At 30.0% G+C, this 19,512-nt stretch overlaps 2 protein-coding genes across 4 annotated transcripts; both read left to right on the top strand.

The window, feature by feature from the left end:
• The first annotated feature begins 3,292 nt into the window (after window positions 1–3,292).
• LOC108731984 (uncharacterized) lies at window positions 3,293–11,120 on the top strand. Of its 3 annotated transcripts, none has more exons than XM_018462560.1 (6): window positions 3,293–3,411; window positions 5,943–6,109; window positions 6,650–6,867; window positions 7,242–7,316; window positions 7,855–8,089; window positions 10,662–11,120. In XM_018462560.1, exons 2-6 carry the CDS (start codon window positions 5,950–5,952, stop codon window positions 10,775–10,777), a joined length of 804 nt encoding a protein of 267 aa, XP_018318062.1. In that variant the 5' UTR covers window positions 3,293–3,411; window positions 5,943–5,949; the 3' UTR covers window positions 10,778–11,120. The 3 variants fall into 3 exon arrangements, with proteins under 3 accessions (XP_018318062.1, XP_018318063.1, XP_018318064.1); XM_018462561.1 differs by lacking the exon at window positions 3,293–3,411 and adding an exon at window positions 5,087–5,162; XM_018462562.1 differs by lacking the exon at window positions 3,293–3,411 and adding an exon at window positions 5,272–5,331.
• A 5,357-nt stretch (window positions 11,121–16,477) lies between these two features.
• On the top strand, window positions 16,478–19,137 carry r-l (rudimentary-like). Its single transcript, XM_018462532.1, has 4 exons — window positions 16,478–16,706; window positions 16,820–16,965; window positions 17,360–17,843; window positions 18,332–19,137. The coding sequence occupies exons 2-4, from the start codon at window positions 16,825–16,827 to the stop codon at window positions 19,135–19,137; spliced, it is 1,431 nt and encodes a 476-aa protein (XP_018318034.1). The 5' UTR covers window positions 16,478–16,706; window positions 16,820–16,824.
• The last annotated feature ends 375 nt before the right edge of the window (window positions 19,138–19,512 follow it).

Genomic DNA, 19,512 nt, shown 5'->3' with positions numbered 1-19,512 from the left:
CAACCATCTGTCTCGCTATCAGTCGCTTGAAGCCAGTTGCGCCGGCGTGTATTAATCATCTTTGACTGACATTTTCTTCATTTTTGCCGATATTTTTTCTACAATTTTGTGCTGAAAATTACAACTTATTTTATATTATTAAAAATTTTTGTAAAATTTTTTTATTGATAGGATCGGCAACAAAATCGTATTTGTTTTTTTTTATTAAAGTAAATTTTTTTGTTCTTCGATACAGTCGGCCAATGTCGGTGCAGTCGACTGACTTCTTGCGAATCGAATCACATTTACTGCCATCGTCACTGGCTTTTCTGTCCTCAGCTTATCAAGCGGACGGTAGCGCGCAAAGTCTTATACTTATATTATAAATATTTCTATTACTGTGAGGTCTTTTTGTTAAGGTTCTTTCGTTGCTTAATCTCTCAAACATCTTGGTCGGTGTGACTCATTATATATATCGTGCAACTCTCTCAGACTGTACATTAATTATGACGGTTTATTATGTGTATATAATAATATATATGTTTATTATATATACATCTATATACTTCTATTTTTCATCTGTAGCATTTTTTTATTTTTTTCCGAGACGAAAGAGAAGCAGCGATTTGAGGGATTAAATGTATAAAAATTATTGATAATAGTTTATCAATTATTATTTCCGACGATCGCCATAGTGATACAAATCGCAGATCTAGCTAGACAAATGCACTTTATTTACATGTGCTTAGGACTGTATTTAAATGTAAATTTTCCTTCTTCGACAAAGAGCCAATATTTACGCTTTGTGCCAACACTGCCGTATAATGAAACAATCGATTGTTTGATATTTGAGCAACGATAATTGTAAAGCGAGTTTATAATAGCTTGGGTGAATTTTAATTCCTAAAAATCTAATAACTAAAAGCATATACTATATTTCTTTCTTCTAAAAAAAAAAAGATATATGAAACGATAAAAAAAATTCTTGTAGTTACAGATTAAAAATTAACAAAAAACTAATTTTTACAACTCTGATATTGATAAAACTTCAAGTTTTAGTTGCGAACTATCAAAACATTACAAAAATCGTTAAAAATATGTTAACTTGATTCGTAACTTTGAGAACTTATATAGATATAAATTAATACAAAAAAAACCTGAAAAATTTCCGCATCATATTCAGCATTGCGAATTATTTTGCAGAAAAGAAATCAGTATTTAGAAATCGGACATCTGCTCTGATTTAAAAGTAGTGAAGACATTGTGAAATCGCGAATAGTACTTAAGAAATCCTGATCATTGTTACATCGATGTTGTGCCACTGCCTCAACGATTTTCTTCCACGAAACTATTTCCATGTCTAATTGAAGTCATTACTGACTGATTTGTTTTTTGTTTTTTTTTTTTTTTTTTTTGTGATGTTGGTGTATCTTGTGGAAGGAAGCTTATTTTTGCAGAATTTTCAAATTCGCAACACACACATGATATATTGAGAATTGATTGTCAGGAATTATTAGAAGCAACATCAACAATTTGTTAATTAAAAATTGATTATTTTAACCTCGATATTACAAATTTCGACTAGATGTTACAAATTGTCTTATTGTTAGAAAATTAATAGTTTTTTAATAATTGACACTCAAGAAAGGCTAAATTCATTTGATTACAAAATAAATCTTACGAATGTATCTTGAAGATAAGCATGAACAGTCTTGTGAAATTGGCTGCGACCTTTTTGTTTAATTTTTAATTTAATAACTGAAAGCGGATGATTATTCCCGCGATATACGTCGTCTATAAATAGGTGCGAAAAAAAGAATGTGCGCATGAGAAAAAAGCGGAATGAGAGAGGAAGAGAGAGAAAGAGAAAATAAAAATTATCTCGGATCTCTTAGTGTGAAAGAAAAAACGAGTTTGAAAAAAAAGAAGAAAGTGGGAAGATAAGGTGTTTTAAGTAACTGTGATTTTTTTGCAAATGTTTTATATATATATTATATATATTTATGTTATATACATAAATATGAATTAATTTCTATATATAATATAAACGATGTTTCGATGTCGCTGTGTTTATACGGACTAGGCTAACATATCGTTAACGAAAATAATGACGATTATTATTATGAACAATGATTATTATGATTATGATTATTATTCCTTATTGTTATTGAGCTCGAGAGTGTTGCTGATTGCTTGCTGTAAGTATACGAGGATGGATCGTACCATCTATTAGCGTATTTCTACCGCCTCATTAAACAAATTGAAACGGAAATGTTAATTTATTTCACGAAGGAGAAACTTTGTGCATTTCATATTTTTTTACGAAAAAGAATTTTCTTTGTTTATCAAGAAACTTTGTTATTCGTACTTACGGCACCATTTTATTTCGCGTCAACCGCTTTTGTTATTTAATTTTTTCTCTTTTTCACAATATTTCGTGTTAAATAAGTATTTATGCGTAACAAAGAAGGCACTCGTACGCCATTGCTTCGCCATAAATCACCTTTTTTCCAAATGTAAATGAATTATTAAAAAAGTATAATTTTTTTTTATTATTTTATATATTATTGAGAAACATGATATTCGCGATAATATCTTAATAAAACAATTAACTAATTAAATTTAAAAAATTAACGATTTTTTAATTTAAATTCTTCTGATTTTACATTTTAAATATAACAAAAGAATATTTCATAACGAATCAAACTTTTTTGAGAAATTATTTAGTGAGATATTTGAGAGCTTCGACATTATCTCTGGAGAAATAATACTTACGGCGAATTAATGCCGCTGTACGAATGCTATTTTTACGCATTTTACGCATAATGTGTGTTGATTTAGGAACCACAATTAAACATTAATTTACAGGATATTAATGTTGCAATTTGTCGAAATTTTCAGGTAGGCAAATGATTTGAATAAATCGGCATATCTACCTCAAACTTTCTCTTCATTCTTAACTTCCCAACAATAGTCCTTTTCGCACACAATTTAATTAACACTCTAAGTATGAAAATTTGGGATGTCGACTCCACAAACTTCTATACAATCAAATTAATGTAATGTAATGTAGCAATTTAACACATTATAATTAGTTGAGCTAAATCGAAGTTCACGATGATTCATCGCGAAGAAAGGGGGTGTGAAAGAGAAGTATCATGCTATAGAGTATCATGCCTATAGATTACATCTGATTTTCAGACCACCCCCACCCAAATTGAAAATCAGGGTTGCTTCCCCTTCCGAGTGCAAGTACATGCGCGCGCGTTACTGATAAGCCGGCTTCCTTTGATTTTCTGGAGTAGGACCGGCGCGGCTTGCCGCCGGTCGGAAAACCTCGCGTGTGCCGCACCCTTGTGTCGTTGGCGTCGCGACGCTTTGCAACGCGACGCAACACAAGGATGCATCGTCGGCAGGTGTGCGAGTTTTCAGGTAATTCAACGATGCATCGTATTTCGAGTGCTAATTGAGTTCCGTTTTGTCCTTCGTAATCGTCGACTACAAACATCACAGTGATCGCGATGTTTACATGGTGTTTACAACGAGCTTCACGCCATTTCACATGGCTCCGTTAAATATCTCTGGGTGCTTGCAAATTATTTTCGAGAATCATCGAGATTCGGGTCCGCTATAAATTTCTTAACGGTGAATGAATGAGTTGCTTGAAAGGCGTTTGGACGAAATTTTAATTCCACTATTTTGATCAGATTGATTAACCACGTGCAGTTTTAATAACCATATATCATTTGAGAGGTTTTAACGTTTATAAGGTTTCTTCAGTAAAAAGTTAACGCTGCTTCTGATTGATTATGTGTATAGTTATATCCTTGAAACATTGGAGATCTGTAGAAAATAAACAAAAGTTTAAATAAATAAGAATACTTAATTTCTGAGTTAGTTTCAAAGATACATTACTTCAATATAGAAACTTTATTGTGAACATAATTTTGTGTTTCATTTAAAATTTTTATTAAAAATTGTATGTAAAATATAATCCACTATTTATAATTTACAATTCTTGTGTGAACTGAATTTAATATATGTAATATTAATAGCAAGAGAATTGTAATCACATTTTACGAGATTCTTTTAACTTTCGAAGGTAAGAGTAATTCAAAATTTATTAAGAAACAGCGTAGCTGATCAGAGTACCTATGTATATAAGTTCATTACTCATGTTGATATATATATATATATATGTACGTACATATATATCCATCACTGATACAAGCTATAAATTTTTAATTATTGGCGGAGGTGAGAGGGGATAAATCGTAATTTTATTATTTTATTTAACTTTATTTAATTTTTTGTTAGTACTGACCACATTATATACGTGGCACTGACAGCATATATTGTAACCACCCCTTGTATAACAGAGTCTCGTGCGATCGATCGAACGACACGACGCACTCCTAGAAAAGTATCTGTCTTCTTCAATCACCCCATATATAATGGGTTGCTTTACGAACTCTAAAAATTAATCTACAAGATTTCATATCACCTTTCGAATCTTATGCATTTGAGAAATTTTTCGTTTTCTACTAATACATATATATACAGATTCATGTAAGAGAAGATCTTTTTATATTTTCCTCAATGAGCGATTAAAAAATTTTAATTATTGTATATTTTTTAAATTCAGCCATTAATACATTATGATCATACTGCAGTTATGTGACAAATAATATGTAATCATGATCTTGAAATTTGTAAAAAATCTGTAATGTACTTTTATAATTTGGATATTTTCTCAATTGTGTAAATTAAAATCGTAAAATCGTGTGACACGTTTTATATTTCTAATTAAAAAATTGGAACTTCACGAAATCCACTTTTTTTCACTTCAACCATTTAATTTAAACAGCCATGTCTTACTAATTAAGTAAACAGTTGTGAGTCTTAAAGATGTCCATTAAATAAAAAAAGAGAGAATAATGTCACTTTGCTTCGCTGTTTAAGGACTTCGCTCTCATCTTTTTCATCACCTTCCTCTTCTTATCCACCCCTGTCGCACGCAAGCTCTGTCTACTTGCTAGCAACTGCAGCTGCGCGAATTCTTGCACAGGAGTAGGTGCACACCCTTCCGCAGCTGCAGTTGGCAGTATGCTGCTCCTCGGATTGTAAATCCGATGTTGCTTGCAAATCTGACAACGATTTCAATTCCATCGAGTTTTTACTTGGTAATGCGTCCCGACACGGTTTGTTTATTAGCGTTATCTCATACCAGTTTTTGATAAATATATACATGTATATTGATAAGATTGAACTTTCAATAAAAATTCTCGGAAGTGATTAATCGTTATGAGGCTGCTTAATTGTGGCGATTGATGGGTTAAAAGTGAAAGTGGTGTAAGTCGTCACATCTATCGCTTTGACTTATCATATTACTGACGTATTGTTGCAATATAAAATTATTACATTACAATTTATAGTGAGTTATTATACAGTTCTTTGTATCAACTTGAGAACAATATGCAAATTAATCTTTTGGCTGTATGATTATTATAGATTGATTTCACGCTTATTTTCTGCCGATTTATAGACATTTATAATATTCTATTATGCTGGTATTTTTATTAAATCTATGCCTGATTAGTAAAACAATTTGTCATTTAAATTTTCTATAATTTTTTTACACAATTCTATATATATAATGTTACAAATTGGTAATTATTCAACTTCCACTATATTTATTATAATCTCGAATGACAAAGGCTGGAGTAAAGCTAGTATTACATTTATCATACGACAATTTTTGAAGCCTGTTGACTACAGGATAGAAGTATCCAACAATTTCTCTATTCTGCAGACAATTAATACTCTTGAAAAATTTGTTGTACGATAAATGAAATATTAGCTTAACGATACATATGTCGTCCGAAGATGTATTAAGATAGCATTATATTTTAAATTATAAATTACACGGTGTTGTGATTACTTACACTACGTTATATTTACAGACGAATTATGATACACGTGTCATCCGAAAGCGCGTACAGATATGATCGGGTGAAACGCAAAGGAGCGGCTTTCTTAACGAATCTGTTTAAATCGAAAAAACTGGCGGTAGGAATGAAGATTAACGAAGACGAAGAGATGCAACGAGCGCCCAGGGTGGAGACTCCTGGTGAGATACATCACTGATCTTTTCTAAAATTGTTTAGCTTTAATTTCTTTAAAATATCTCTGAATATTCTTTAGTAACACAGAAAATCTTTGGAGCTTTTGGTTTTTTATCGATCATTAATTTATTACCATTATTTATTAAACTAAAATTGAAGATGTTAAAAAAATACATTTTATTTGAAATTCTGGTAAAAAACGCAATAGTTCTTAAATGTTGATATCTCGTTAAGGAATTTTAATATAGAAATTAAATAAGTATTTCATGATATTTGCCTTTTTACGCAACTTATTAACTAAAATTGTAAAAGATTAATTAGTGGCGTTTACTTCGAATATCGCTTACATTATTTCAATTTGTTTCTTTAAATGTAATCAACAAGATGAAAATCTAACTGATAAATTATGCGCAATCGAACGTTCCATCTACTCAATTATCAATAATATCTCAGATAAATTATATACATTCATTGCGAGAATTTTATGTCGAGTTAATGAAGGCATTTACATACATGATCGATAGCACAAGCAATACTGCTTACAGCAATTATTACCAATGCTTGTCGTCGAAACGGCTCGGAAAGTGACAGCACGATGTCGCGAATTCCGTCGACCTTGAGTGTAACAGCAGTGGACGTCGTTGTCTCTTGTCAGCCGTCACCCTCGCATTCAATTCTGACCCTGACACCCGGTAGAACGCGTAACATTGATCAGGACATGGAGGCACTCAGGCTGAGTCGTCAGGACAATCCCTTTTTACAGGTTCGGCCTGATCATTACGTTGCCTCAAAAAAGACGATTTTTATAAAATCTTTCAATCCTGAACAATTAATTCGCGAATTGCTAAAACTCTATAATGATTTAAAACTTTACAACACATTTACTCTAATTTTTAAAAATATATATTCTTGATTTCTATAAAATGCAGTATTTTAGAACTTTCAAATTTAATATATAAAAAAAATTATTATTTCTTTGATTGATTTTTGTGGTTGACTATTTAAATTTTTTCCAACTGTACAGGAAGAAAATTGAATTGCTAATGAATTTTTTTTATTTCTTGATAGTGCTTTACACGATTTTACTGTGTAATATATATTGACGTAATTGTGCAAATTTTCTTTAATTATATGCAGGTATTAGCAAGCCGAGAGAGCCTCGTGGAATCGATCGAGGAGTCCGAGTCCGACGATGCAATTCTAATGTCGCAGGTGAGATCTCGCTTTAAACTTTCGGGAACTTAACAAAATATTACAAATCTATATATACTATAATAAAAGTTTCTTTTTTAATCATCATGACTTTTAGAGATGAAAATAAATTTTTTATAACTACTCCAAATGATCTAAAGTAAATAATATTTTCTCTCTCTCTCTCTCTCTCTCTCTCTCTCTCTCTCTCTCTCTCTATTTTTCAGAATTATTAATTTTTATGTGTGCGCATATATTAGTTAAAATATTTCTACAATAATCCTTGAAAGTTTTAATGGAAAAATTATTGTACATTTTGTGCTTACAATTTAAAAGCAGAATTTAAATAAAAATAAATTATTGAACAATTTTTATGCATAATTATTGTATAAAATAGTATAAAAATTTATTGAAAACAGATCAACTTTTTTCTAAAAAAAAAAATAAAAAAAAAAAAAAAGAAGCGTGTTTTTGAGAGCATTTATATTCTTTTTGAAAGAAGCATTTTCTCCTTTTTAAGCGTATCTAAAAAGAAATATAAAAAGATATATGTTTTCAGGAATACGGTGACGCGGATCCGCTAACACTAGCACAGGTACATGAGCACCTGGTACGCAGTCCACCCCCAGCTTCATGGCCCAATTCCACGGCCTTCCAGTTTCCCAATCAGGATGAAAGTACCACCCCAGGCAAGAATGATGCGGCACTCCTAGTCAAGAGTCCGTCAAAGACACCCTCGCATCGCGGTAACGACCATGAGCTCTCCAGAAGCGAGACGACGACTGATATCAGAGGTGAGGATTTTAACGAGGATATTTAGAGTACACAATGCACATTCACTTTAAGAATAATTTATGTAAAGAAAAACTATGACTAAATTAAGTTAAAAATTAATAGAAATTTGTTACTCGAATATTTATTTATAACTAAAGTGTTTGCGTTTCCTTTAAATTGATGTTTTTATAATATAATTATGAATATATCGTTTTATATAAAATTAATTAATATTTAATGTCAGTTGAACAATAGTTCCAAATCGGACCAGAAAAAACGTTTTTATATTTTCCATTATAGTTCAATACAGGTGAGAGATACGTCAAAATGGTCTGAAGCAAAAATGAAGGGAATTAAATGATCTTTCCAATGACACCTTAGATTTTCGATCGGACTTTATTTACGTCTTATAGAGAGTAAAAACTGCAAATAGATCCGATTTAGACCACTCTCTCCTATATCCGGTAAAAAATTTTTTATGTATCAATATGTATAAATTTGTATAAATATATCTAAACACGCATAAATATTCATTATCATATATAATTATGCCTGAAATATGTCCACATGTCTTTCTTGCTTTTGTAAAATTACTTTTTAGTGTACTAAAAATAATAATAATATTGAGAAAACATCAAAAATAGTTAATGGGACAGTTTCTACATTGTTTGTTTTAGAAAAAATCAAGTTTGGAAAAATGCAAAAAAATTTGCTCATACATAACTATGTATAATTTTACATGCAATATCCTCATATATATGAGCAATTCTTTTACATTTCTCCAAACTTGATTTTTTCTAAAACAAACAATGTAGAAACTGTCCCATTAACTATTTTTGATGTTTTCTCAATATTATTATTATTTTTAGTACACTAAAAAGTAATTTTACAAATGAAAGAAGGATGTATGAACACTCTAAATCTATTACAATGGAATTTTACTGCATTAAATTGAAATTTCAATACAGGCATTAGTGGCAATTGCGCCAATATTACTGCTAGTGAATTTTACTGCAAGATGGGAATGGAAAATCCATTCGATAATTGGAGTGAAAAATTTACTCTAAAAAAGAATGAATTTGGAGGTTATAATAATGACAGAATAATGTTATTTTTCAAACCCAGATAGCAAAGCCTGCGGAGACAGATTTTGAACAGAGCATGCTATCAATCTATTAACCTATTAACCTTATTTTTAATTATAAATTTTTGAAAAAATTATATACGTTATAAATTTAATCTATTTAATAGTAAAATAATGGTTTAATGATATAATGATATATACGTATATAATTTTTTGCAAACTAAATTAATCTGTCTTTTATGTTTGTCATATGTGTCTCAAGATGCGTCTCGCCCATAACGATCATGATAAACGATAAACATGCGACAAATGACATAGCGGTGCTATATTGTTAAATTCACTCCTTGCAGTAACATTCAATGCATTTTGCAATGCATTAAGCTAATGCTTAAACCATTTCGATTAATTGAATGAAATAGTCCACTCCTTCATGTAAGAGACAGATTAACTTCAAAGCAGTGAAAATCTACACTTAAAGTAATGACTTTGCTATTCACTTTTGTTAGCAGTAAAATTTTCATTGCTACGGATTTAGAGTGAACATGTACGGACATATCTCATACATAATTACATATGTTTATGAGTATTTATGTATGTTTATGTATGTTAAATCTATATATATTTATATATATATTTATGCATGAAAAATTTTTTACCAGGTAATATGTCCATTATATAACATTTTTTCCAGGACATAAATCATAAGAAGGCAATATGAAAATGATATTGTATAATCGAATCGAAGAGAGAGAGATGGGAAGTTTGCATGTCTAAGTGAAATTATGCCGACATGATATTGTGAAAATATAGATCAGAGTTTTAGTAAATCGATTCATGAGAGACACTTACGTCCAACCTTGACATTGCACTGTAGACTCTAGACACACGCGATCGCAATTTCTCTCTCTCTCTCTCTCTCTCTTTCCTACACATATACACATATGCACACATACATACACATGCACGTATCAATGTATGTATATTGCCTCTTTCCACTTTTAACCCGATTAAATTAAGGTTCCTGAAAGTGGGCGATCGTTGGAAAATTATAGCTTTCTATCCTGCTGATAAAATCTGATCAATAAAGAAGTATATGATAATATATGTATAACACTACATATATTGATTATTTATAAATAATATATAATTATTTACATAATTACATATAAATTATAAACATTATGAACATGAACTAAATAAATAATATAATAAATAAATATATAACTGTCTAAATTCTTTGGAGTGAAAGCTCACTCTAAAAGAGTGAAAATTCAGCCTTCAAAATTCATTCTTAAAAAATAGTGGCTCAATTTTCAATTTTTGAAAGTGAGAGAGATTTCACTCTTCAGAGTGAAATTCACTTTAAAAATTTTAAAAAGTATGTGTATATTATATATTTTACACATCATATATAAATTGTTCTATAAATGAAAAATTGTCTATATAATAACTCGAAAAATCTGAAACACTTCGAATTATTTCCATATGCTATTTTTTTTTTATCTTAGATCGGCACTCCCATCCCTTCTCGTTATTACATCCGACACCGATTCGCTCCTTGTCTGAAGTTCGACGACTTCATCGATCGGCCGACGACAGCGTGCAGCTCATGTCGAACGAATAAACTCTACAAGGATACTGGATCCTAATTGGATTTCTGGTAACCGAAGAATATCGGTTCTTCGAATATTCTTCGAAAACTGCGATTAAACTGACAAGCCGAAGAAAATTTCGTTTGTGTAAACGAAATTTATGATCAATTCCAAACAAGGTTTGTCCTAATTAAGAAAGTCGATATACAAGAAAAATGAAGAATCAAGATTCTTACGTAGGTATCCAATGGTTGGTCAAATTGAAGCTACGATGCGTTTAAGGTGGATGTGATAGAAGATTACAGAGCAAGTAATGATATGATTAATCGTACAGTGATTAATACTTTTTATTGAGAAAATAATTATTGAAAAAGAAGGCGCATGTGTGTGTAGAAAAAAATAACGATTTCATCGTTTTGAATTTTGATAGTTTATCAAATGAAATATTTTTTTCTATAAACCAAAAATTATTTTCCAAAATCTTTATAAAATATATAACTTTGATCTTTGTCAATTGATCTAAATGATTCTAATTATTTAATGTTAATAATTTCTTTATAAGTCATTTATAATTATGATCGCGTGTTTTCTCACAATAGGCCTATTTTTTTTTAACAAAACCATTCAATAAACGATCGACGTTTTTCGATTATTTTACTTCTAATTAGATATTAAATATCATATTAATGTATTGTGTTTTTTTTTTAATTTTAATTTGCAGACAGTGTTGCATAACTAACATCAATAACTAACATCAATTACTTATATAAACCAAATATTCTTCGGAACAGGTATTTATTTTTCAGCTTTTTGAGAATACGAAATTGAGGAGTCTAATAGCTAAAAGATGTTACAGAACCACTTATATATGCTAGTTTGTGAACTTTAAGAATTGCACTATTGTATAATGATTATCAGACTAACGAATATTATTTTTTGCTAAATCGTCAGCTGAAATTATTAGATATATTATATTTAACGTATCATATTTTAATGCTTTAAATTTATATAATTTGGACGTAATTATATATTTAAACTTTGTCTTTCAAAGAACAATATACCGTTATGTAACAGTCGTTAAAGCACAAGACTTAAAATAATTATTAAATTATTAATCCTATTACGATATTATCGGAATTTGTTATTGTATTACGATAGTTATTGTTGAGGCACAGTCTGTAATTATTCGTGCAACTTAGATGTCTATTTTATGTAGCCGTTTTAGAAATATTTCACATTTACTTGTAATTTTTTCTACCACTGAATATTAATTGATAAATCTCGATTGTTATTATGCTAACAGAAATATTTTTGTCAGCATCGTTATATATGTATATATATATACTATATAAAAATTTTTCGTTTCAACTAATTACGAGGAAATTATAAACACAAAATACATAATAGTTTTTCCATCAAAATACACTTTTAACGACGATTTCAGAAGGAATATTTAACTAACGCACACACGTAAAAATTGATTGATAATTCCTAAAAATAATATTAACGCTGACGATGCGCCAAATGTACAGAGGCCTCAATGCAACAATTTTCCTCAAATTAGATAAATAAACGAATAGTCGTAAGATCTCTTTTATAGGGCAAAACATCAGATTTGTCGATAACGATTTACTTCCGACATTGAAAGTAACATTTCTTTTAACGATAAAAACTGTTGTCAATGAATTCTCAACGAAATCAGAAATCACCCGTTTGTTCTTCTCTTTTTCGAATAACGATTTTTTGTAGACAATGTTAAGAGAGCACAAAGAATCTGACGTGCTCTTCTACCAATTTTGTAAGTGTTATTATTATAAATTATATAAAACGATATTTGAAATCTTATATAAAATATTAAGTAAAAATTAATTATAGTTCTTATATAAATTGTTTCACTTAAAATGTCAATTAACTTTGCGGATCTTGGACATTAAATGTTATATCTATTGACATATTTATTGTTCCAAATATTAAATATTAACTTAATATATATACTTACATAAAAATAAAATAATCAATTTTATTGAAATTATTTATCATTTACTTAAATTATTATAAAGAAAAGAAGAATATCTATATATATAATTTTTTAAATAATTAAAATAATTTTTTTATTTTTATTATTTTTTCTTATAAGCCATAAGCCATCAATTGCATACTAAGATTTTATTTCTAATATATCATTAAAATCAGCATTAGAACACGTCAGTTTCTTTTACATATTTTTTACAAATTTCTTGAAAAATGTTTGATACAATTTTCTGATAAGTTAAATTATAATAGGAACGTGGGTGGCCAACCGAACTCAGTAGGATCTATATTTATCACACAGACATAACGCTATTAAAATACTAAAATACTAACAATTAAAATTTATACATATTCATATATTCATCTCTCATCCAATGTATAAAAATCATATAAACCAATCGTTAGGACAACTCCAAACTCATTAATGTAAAGTAATATTATATTAAAAATAGGAATGGACTTCTTTACAAAAGTATCTAATAAATATGTATGTCTCGGTTGCGGCCACCCGGTTGCGTCAGGAATGATCGGCGTAATTTTAGCAGGGTTTATATACGAATTTTGGGGAAAAACTAGTAGTGGAGTAGAAAATTTATTATTATATCAAATTAGAGTCCAATCGACTTGGCCATTGAGAATTGAAATTAATTATATTATAATTGTACTTAGATCTTATAAGCGTTAGAGTCTGAAAGCGTTAGGTTCGTGCTCAAAGCAAAAGCACAAAAACGCGTTGAGCTGAGAAAAAAAGGAAAAAAAGATAGTGTAGAATAGTGACTTATTTAATCTAATCGAATGTAATATACGGATTCCACATGGAAAGTTTATGGACGTATAACGTGTTCGGAGCAAAAGTAGACAATGGATGGTATTACAATTGTTTCTCAATGAATATTTATTTAAATATACATTATATATTCTTTTTAAGAAACTATCCTAGTTGGGGCATTTAGTAAATTTTTGTAATCCAGTAACATATTTCTATTACATTTTTTAATACTAACAGTAGAAACCCGGATTTTTTGCGGGTAAGTATACATAAACAAGAAATACTTATTAATCAAGAAACGATTGTGAATACCGTATGTCCGGAACTTGCAAAGGTTATTTTGAATATGTAACCTTAAGTAGATTTATAATTCAAATGCGGTTTTACGTTTAAAATGCAATTTACAAGTCATGAATTTAGTCATACACGTTTCTTCCTTTGAACAGCTAATGTAATGAAGAAATTACTGTGCGACATTCTATATAGAATCAAGGATTCTTAATATTAAGGCAACAAAGAACGACTTGTGTATTGAGGATCTATGCACATTAACTCAATTTGGATTAATTTGAAAAATTTATATTATTAACAAGTCGATGATACTATAAAAAATTCAACGCACTGGCGGCCCAATGATACGAAGAATCCGCAGAAGACAGATTTAAGATAAGCCTTGAAGACAGAAGATTATTATAATGATTTTTTAATAAATTTAATAGATTTTTTAATAGCCAAAATACTGCAAGATAGTTTTATCTTACCATGTAACGGCCTACAAACCAAAAGTGAAGGCAATGAACACTACAATGACAAATGAACACAGAAAGAACGATTATGTTGAACTATCTAAAAATTTAATTAAATATAGATCTAAAAATAATTATGTTGGACTATCAAAATAATTATTACTTCAATTGAACGCTTAAACTAGTTACTAAAATGTCGAAACTTTTTGTAGCATTACATTATCATCGTGCTTTGAACGACTTATATATTAATTTTAATGATCCAACGCGCGTAATTATTTTCAGATCTGTATTTAGTTAAATATGTAAATATTTCCACAAAACTGTTTTTTCCGTGACCATTTTTACCAAATATTTTTACTTCAAAAAACTATAAAGGTTTTAGATACATATCCACAATTTTGTTATAAATACAAGTATTTGTCAAGCTCCAGATAAAAAAAGGAAAAAACTTTCATGTAGATGCACAGCTTAATTTAAAATAATAAGATTGGAATTAAGACCGTTTTATGTAAGTACATCAATTAAATACGAGAAACGGTACTTGACAGTCAAAGTTAGATGTTGAACTGATACGTATACGTATTTTTATTTAAATAAATTTATTTCAGAAATATGATTGCACGCCGTTGCTCTCGAACTTTCAGCGCCAGCCGAGTAATATTTTTCGCAATAAGTTTATTACAGTTTTTTTTAAGATTAAATTTGGAGGGATTATTAATGTTTTAGATGGATTGCGTTGAAAGTCCGACAGTAACGGCGCGCAATCATATTTCTGAAATAAATTCATTTAAATAAGAATACGTATATTAGTTCAACATCTATCTTTGACCATCAAGTGACGCTTCTCGTATTTAGTTAATTTACAATTGCATTATATTTTGCATTCTATAAAATTTTTATTACATACATATAGAATATGAGGTTTCCCATGTCTCATAATAATTTATATAGCCGTATTTTTGATGATAATTAATTAAAGGGATTGTTATCAGTTGAATGTTGACATCTACAGTTATTAAGATTTCATTTATCTTCGCAATTATTAATTATATGCTGATTTGTGTGCAAAAATTATATAAATAATAGGAAAACAAAAAGTGAAAAGCGATCGTAATCGACTAAAATATTTAGAAAATACAATTTGGAAATAAAAAGAAACTTACTTAAGATATGTTTGAAAAAAAAAACATTACAAAATTATAATAATTATTATTATTGAATTTTCATTTCATTCTTTAAATTTTATGTGAATATCTCGTATGTATATTTCGCTATTCGTTTTTGCGAAGAAGTCAGGGGAGGTCGTGGTTATTAATATTATTAGCATACTTGAGCAGGTGTATTAATGAGATACAGAATGTCCAACGCGCACAAACACATAACACACATTGACACTTGCAAAGTATGCATTTTGCGATCGCGCGAGGATCGCGCCGCGATCTCTAGAGATATGTTTGTTGTTTTCAAATAAAAATAAAATATATTTGTGTTACTGTAAATGTAATACTACATTGTATAACTCATTGCTTCCTGTTCCTTTATAATAATCTAATCTTTTTTAATAATTTAGTCATTTTAATAATTTCAATAATATTTCATGCATATATCAAAAATGAAAGAAAGGGAGGGAAGAAATGATTTTCGCATCATTATTATTATTTTTATTACAATAAAAAGTAATTTTACAAAAGAAAAAGTGATGTATTTTATATAAGCAATTTTTTTACATTTCTCCAAACTTGATTTTTTTAAAAACAAATAGTGCGAAAATTATCCTTTATTTTTAATGTTTTTTTTCACATTATTATTATTATTGATCTGTTACACTAAACAGTAATTTTACAAAAGAAAGAAGGATGTAATGAGCATTCATGGACATATTTCATATACATATAATTATATATGTTCATGAATATTTATACGTGTTATGTATGTTTATACATATTTATACATATTCATGCATGAAACATTTATACTTTTGAAATTTAAAGTGAGATAGATATGTTTGATATTTGACGAAGAAAGCGAGAAAGAGAGTTCTAATGTAGGAATAAAAAACAGACCTAAGTTCAGTTGAAAAGAATAATTCTGGAACCCCACAATTTAGAACTGACTGTACCGGCCATAGAGGCGCTTAGTATCCTAGTGGACGATTCCATTCACAGTACTGAACACACATTGGATACTGACCGTATCGCGGGAGCTATCAATTCACAAGAAGGAGACAGTACTGGACACAGGGAACACACATGAGTCACGTGACGTTCTTGAAAAAGTTTGGTGCACGTATAAATTGACGAAGACTCGTCAAATTGTCGTACTGATCATCTTCGAGTACGAAGTAGTTCGAGTGTCGAGACGAGATCAACATAGAAGACGAAAAAGTGACTCTCTGAATCGTAAAAAACAAAGGTTATGTTTGATGATGTTTGATGACATTAAAATTTTTTAACTACTTGTCTTACAGCCACCGGCAAATGTGTAACGTGGAAATTTATTTTAATCAACCGTCGCTATGATTACAGACAAAATGGTAGCGTTTTTGAAAGAATTGGCCGTTGAGCTGTATGATATACAAGCTGTGAAATTCGGAGAGTTCAAGACAAAAGTTGGTCTAACAACGCCGGTATACTTTGATCTGCGTATGGTGATTTCTCATCCGAAATTAATGGTAATTATATATGAGCATTTTGATTTATATGTCGTTTCTCTGCCAATGTAAATTAACTTTGATCTTGATTAAATTTACTCTTCATATTTTTCTAATTTTTAGAACTAGGAAAAGATGAAAAGTAAATTGATCCGAGATCAAAATTAATCTACATTGGTAGAGAAATGGATAATATAAGATTATCTTGACTATAGTTAACTTATTAAGTAATAATACTTTTTTTAAGATGAATGAAAATGTTAATTTTTGATATATAGAAAAAAATTAAAGACAATAGATTATACAATCAAAAATTTTGCTGTAAGTGGGTTTGTCAATTAAGTTAATTGAAGTTTAGCGAAATTCGATCTTATGTGTCATGTTAATGTATATGATGTTTATTTTTTTATCGTAGTTGAAATTGGCAAAAGCTCTATGGACATTGGTGGACGATCCTGCAAAAGTGTCTCGAATCTGTGGTGTCCCATATACCGCATTGCCATTAACTACTCTGATATCAGTAGAAGAGAATATTCCCATGTTAATGAAGAGAAAAGAGGCGAAGTCATATGGCACAAAGAAGTTAATTGAAGGTATTTTCTTACCTGGTGAAAACTGCGTGATTATTGAGGATGTTATTACGAGTGGCAGCAGTATTCTAGAAACCGTTGATGTCTTGAAGAAGGAAAATCTAAATGTGACAGAAGCTTATGTGCTAATCGATAGGCAGCAAGGTGGCAAAAAGAATCTTGAAAATCACGAGATTAAAGTTAAGAGTTTGTTCATGATTACGCAGCTTATAAAGTATCTTCTAGAGGCTGGAAAGATCACACCTGAAACAGTCAAAGATGTTGATAATTATTTGGTAGCAAATCGGGCACCGAGCATTTCTGTTCAAGGTAAATTATTTGTAATACATATATTTTATGATTTATATGTTACTACATTCTAATTTATGACTTATATGCTTATATGTATAGAGTATAATAAAACTCTGTTTATCTGCATTCCATTTATATGAACAAATTTCAAATATCTCACAATCAGTCCCAAATATACAAACTCATAGTCGAGTTATTATCAGAATATGGCGCCAGATAATAGGAGCTCGAGAGCTCGACTTGCTCAGTGTTCCTGTTTTCTGAACTTCAACTTTTACTATCAGGACTAATGTAAGCACTGATAAAGAGAAAAGCTAATGAACCTTTGTTATCTGAACCATGATTGTCAGATAATTCTTTCTTATCCTTTGACATATTCAAGTAAACAAAGTTCTATTGTAAATATATATGAATAGATGTGTGTATACATATATATATATATATATAGTATATAACACATTTTATTATTATTGTAATTTTATCAACTTAATATCTGTTGCTTATAGGTGTGCCAGATGACAGATTGAAACTGTCATACAGTAAACGCGCAAAATTAACAACAAATTCATTGGCCTCAAAACTATTGGAACTAATGGAATCAAAGCAAACTAATCTTTGTTTGGCGGCAGACCTAACGAAAATGGATGCGATTTTGGAATTAGCAAACATAGCGGGACCTTATATCGCCGTACTGAAGACTCACGTAGATATTATAGAAGACTTTAACGAAAACTTTATTCTTCGACTCAAAGAACTAGCGAAGCAGCACAGATTTTTATTGATGGAGGATCGCAAGTTTGGCGATATCGGCAACACGGTATCGTTACAATACAGACACGGCTTTTATAAGATAGCCGAATGGGCCGACTTGATTACGGTACATCCGATAGCAGGGGCATCTGTCGTTGACGCACTGAAGAAAAGTTTAGATAATATCACTGAGCCCCGTGGCATTTTTTTAGTCGCCGAGATGTCGTGTAAAGGTGCATTGACGACCGGTGATTATCTAAAGAATGCAGTTTTAATGGCAGAGGAAGCCTCCGATTTGGTGGTAGGATTCGTATGCCAATCCAATCTCTCAGCGCAACCTGGATTACTCCAGTTGACACCTGGTGTCAAGCTTGCCAAAAGTGTAGACGGGCTAGGCCAGCAATACAACGATCCGCAATCGGTTATTAATGCGGGAGCTGATTTAGCAGTCGTTGGCAGGGGTATCACGGAGGCACATAACGGTTATCTAAAGGCCACTTTAGAATACAAAAAAGAACTTTGGAATGCGTACGAAGAACGGATAAACGCATCCAATACATAACAGTACAATATGTACTATAATTGATATATTACTTATAAATTATTTTTGTACAATCTCGTGTTCCAGCTGCGTAGTTATTTTCTTTGTTAATAGATTAATATTTTAATAATATTAATATTTTAGATGTTACAAAGATCTTTGCAATTCAGTTTTTACGAGTATTCTTTTTTTCGCGATAAAATAAAAATATAGTAACATTGTTTAAAGATAATAAAGAAGATAAATTTAAAGAAGAAATTTATATATATATACATATAATACATATATGTATATATAATTTTCTTTCGTTACGCGTCCTGATTACATACTGATTGTGAGAATACAGTATAATTTAGATTATATTAAAGTAATATAGACAATTCTAAAACAACAGTA

Source organism: Mycetomoellerius zeteki, unplaced genomic scaffold (genome assembly GCF_001594055.1).
Source record: "Mycetomoellerius zeteki isolate Tzet28-1 unplaced genomic scaffold, Tzet1.0 scaffold145, whole genome shotgun sequence".
In the NCBI taxonomy this organism is placed as follows: domain Eukaryota; kingdom Metazoa; phylum Arthropoda; class Insecta; order Hymenoptera; family Formicidae; genus Mycetomoellerius; species Mycetomoellerius zeteki.
Note: the sequence above shows the minus strand (reverse complement) of the source record. Positions and strands in the feature narration are given on the sequence as shown.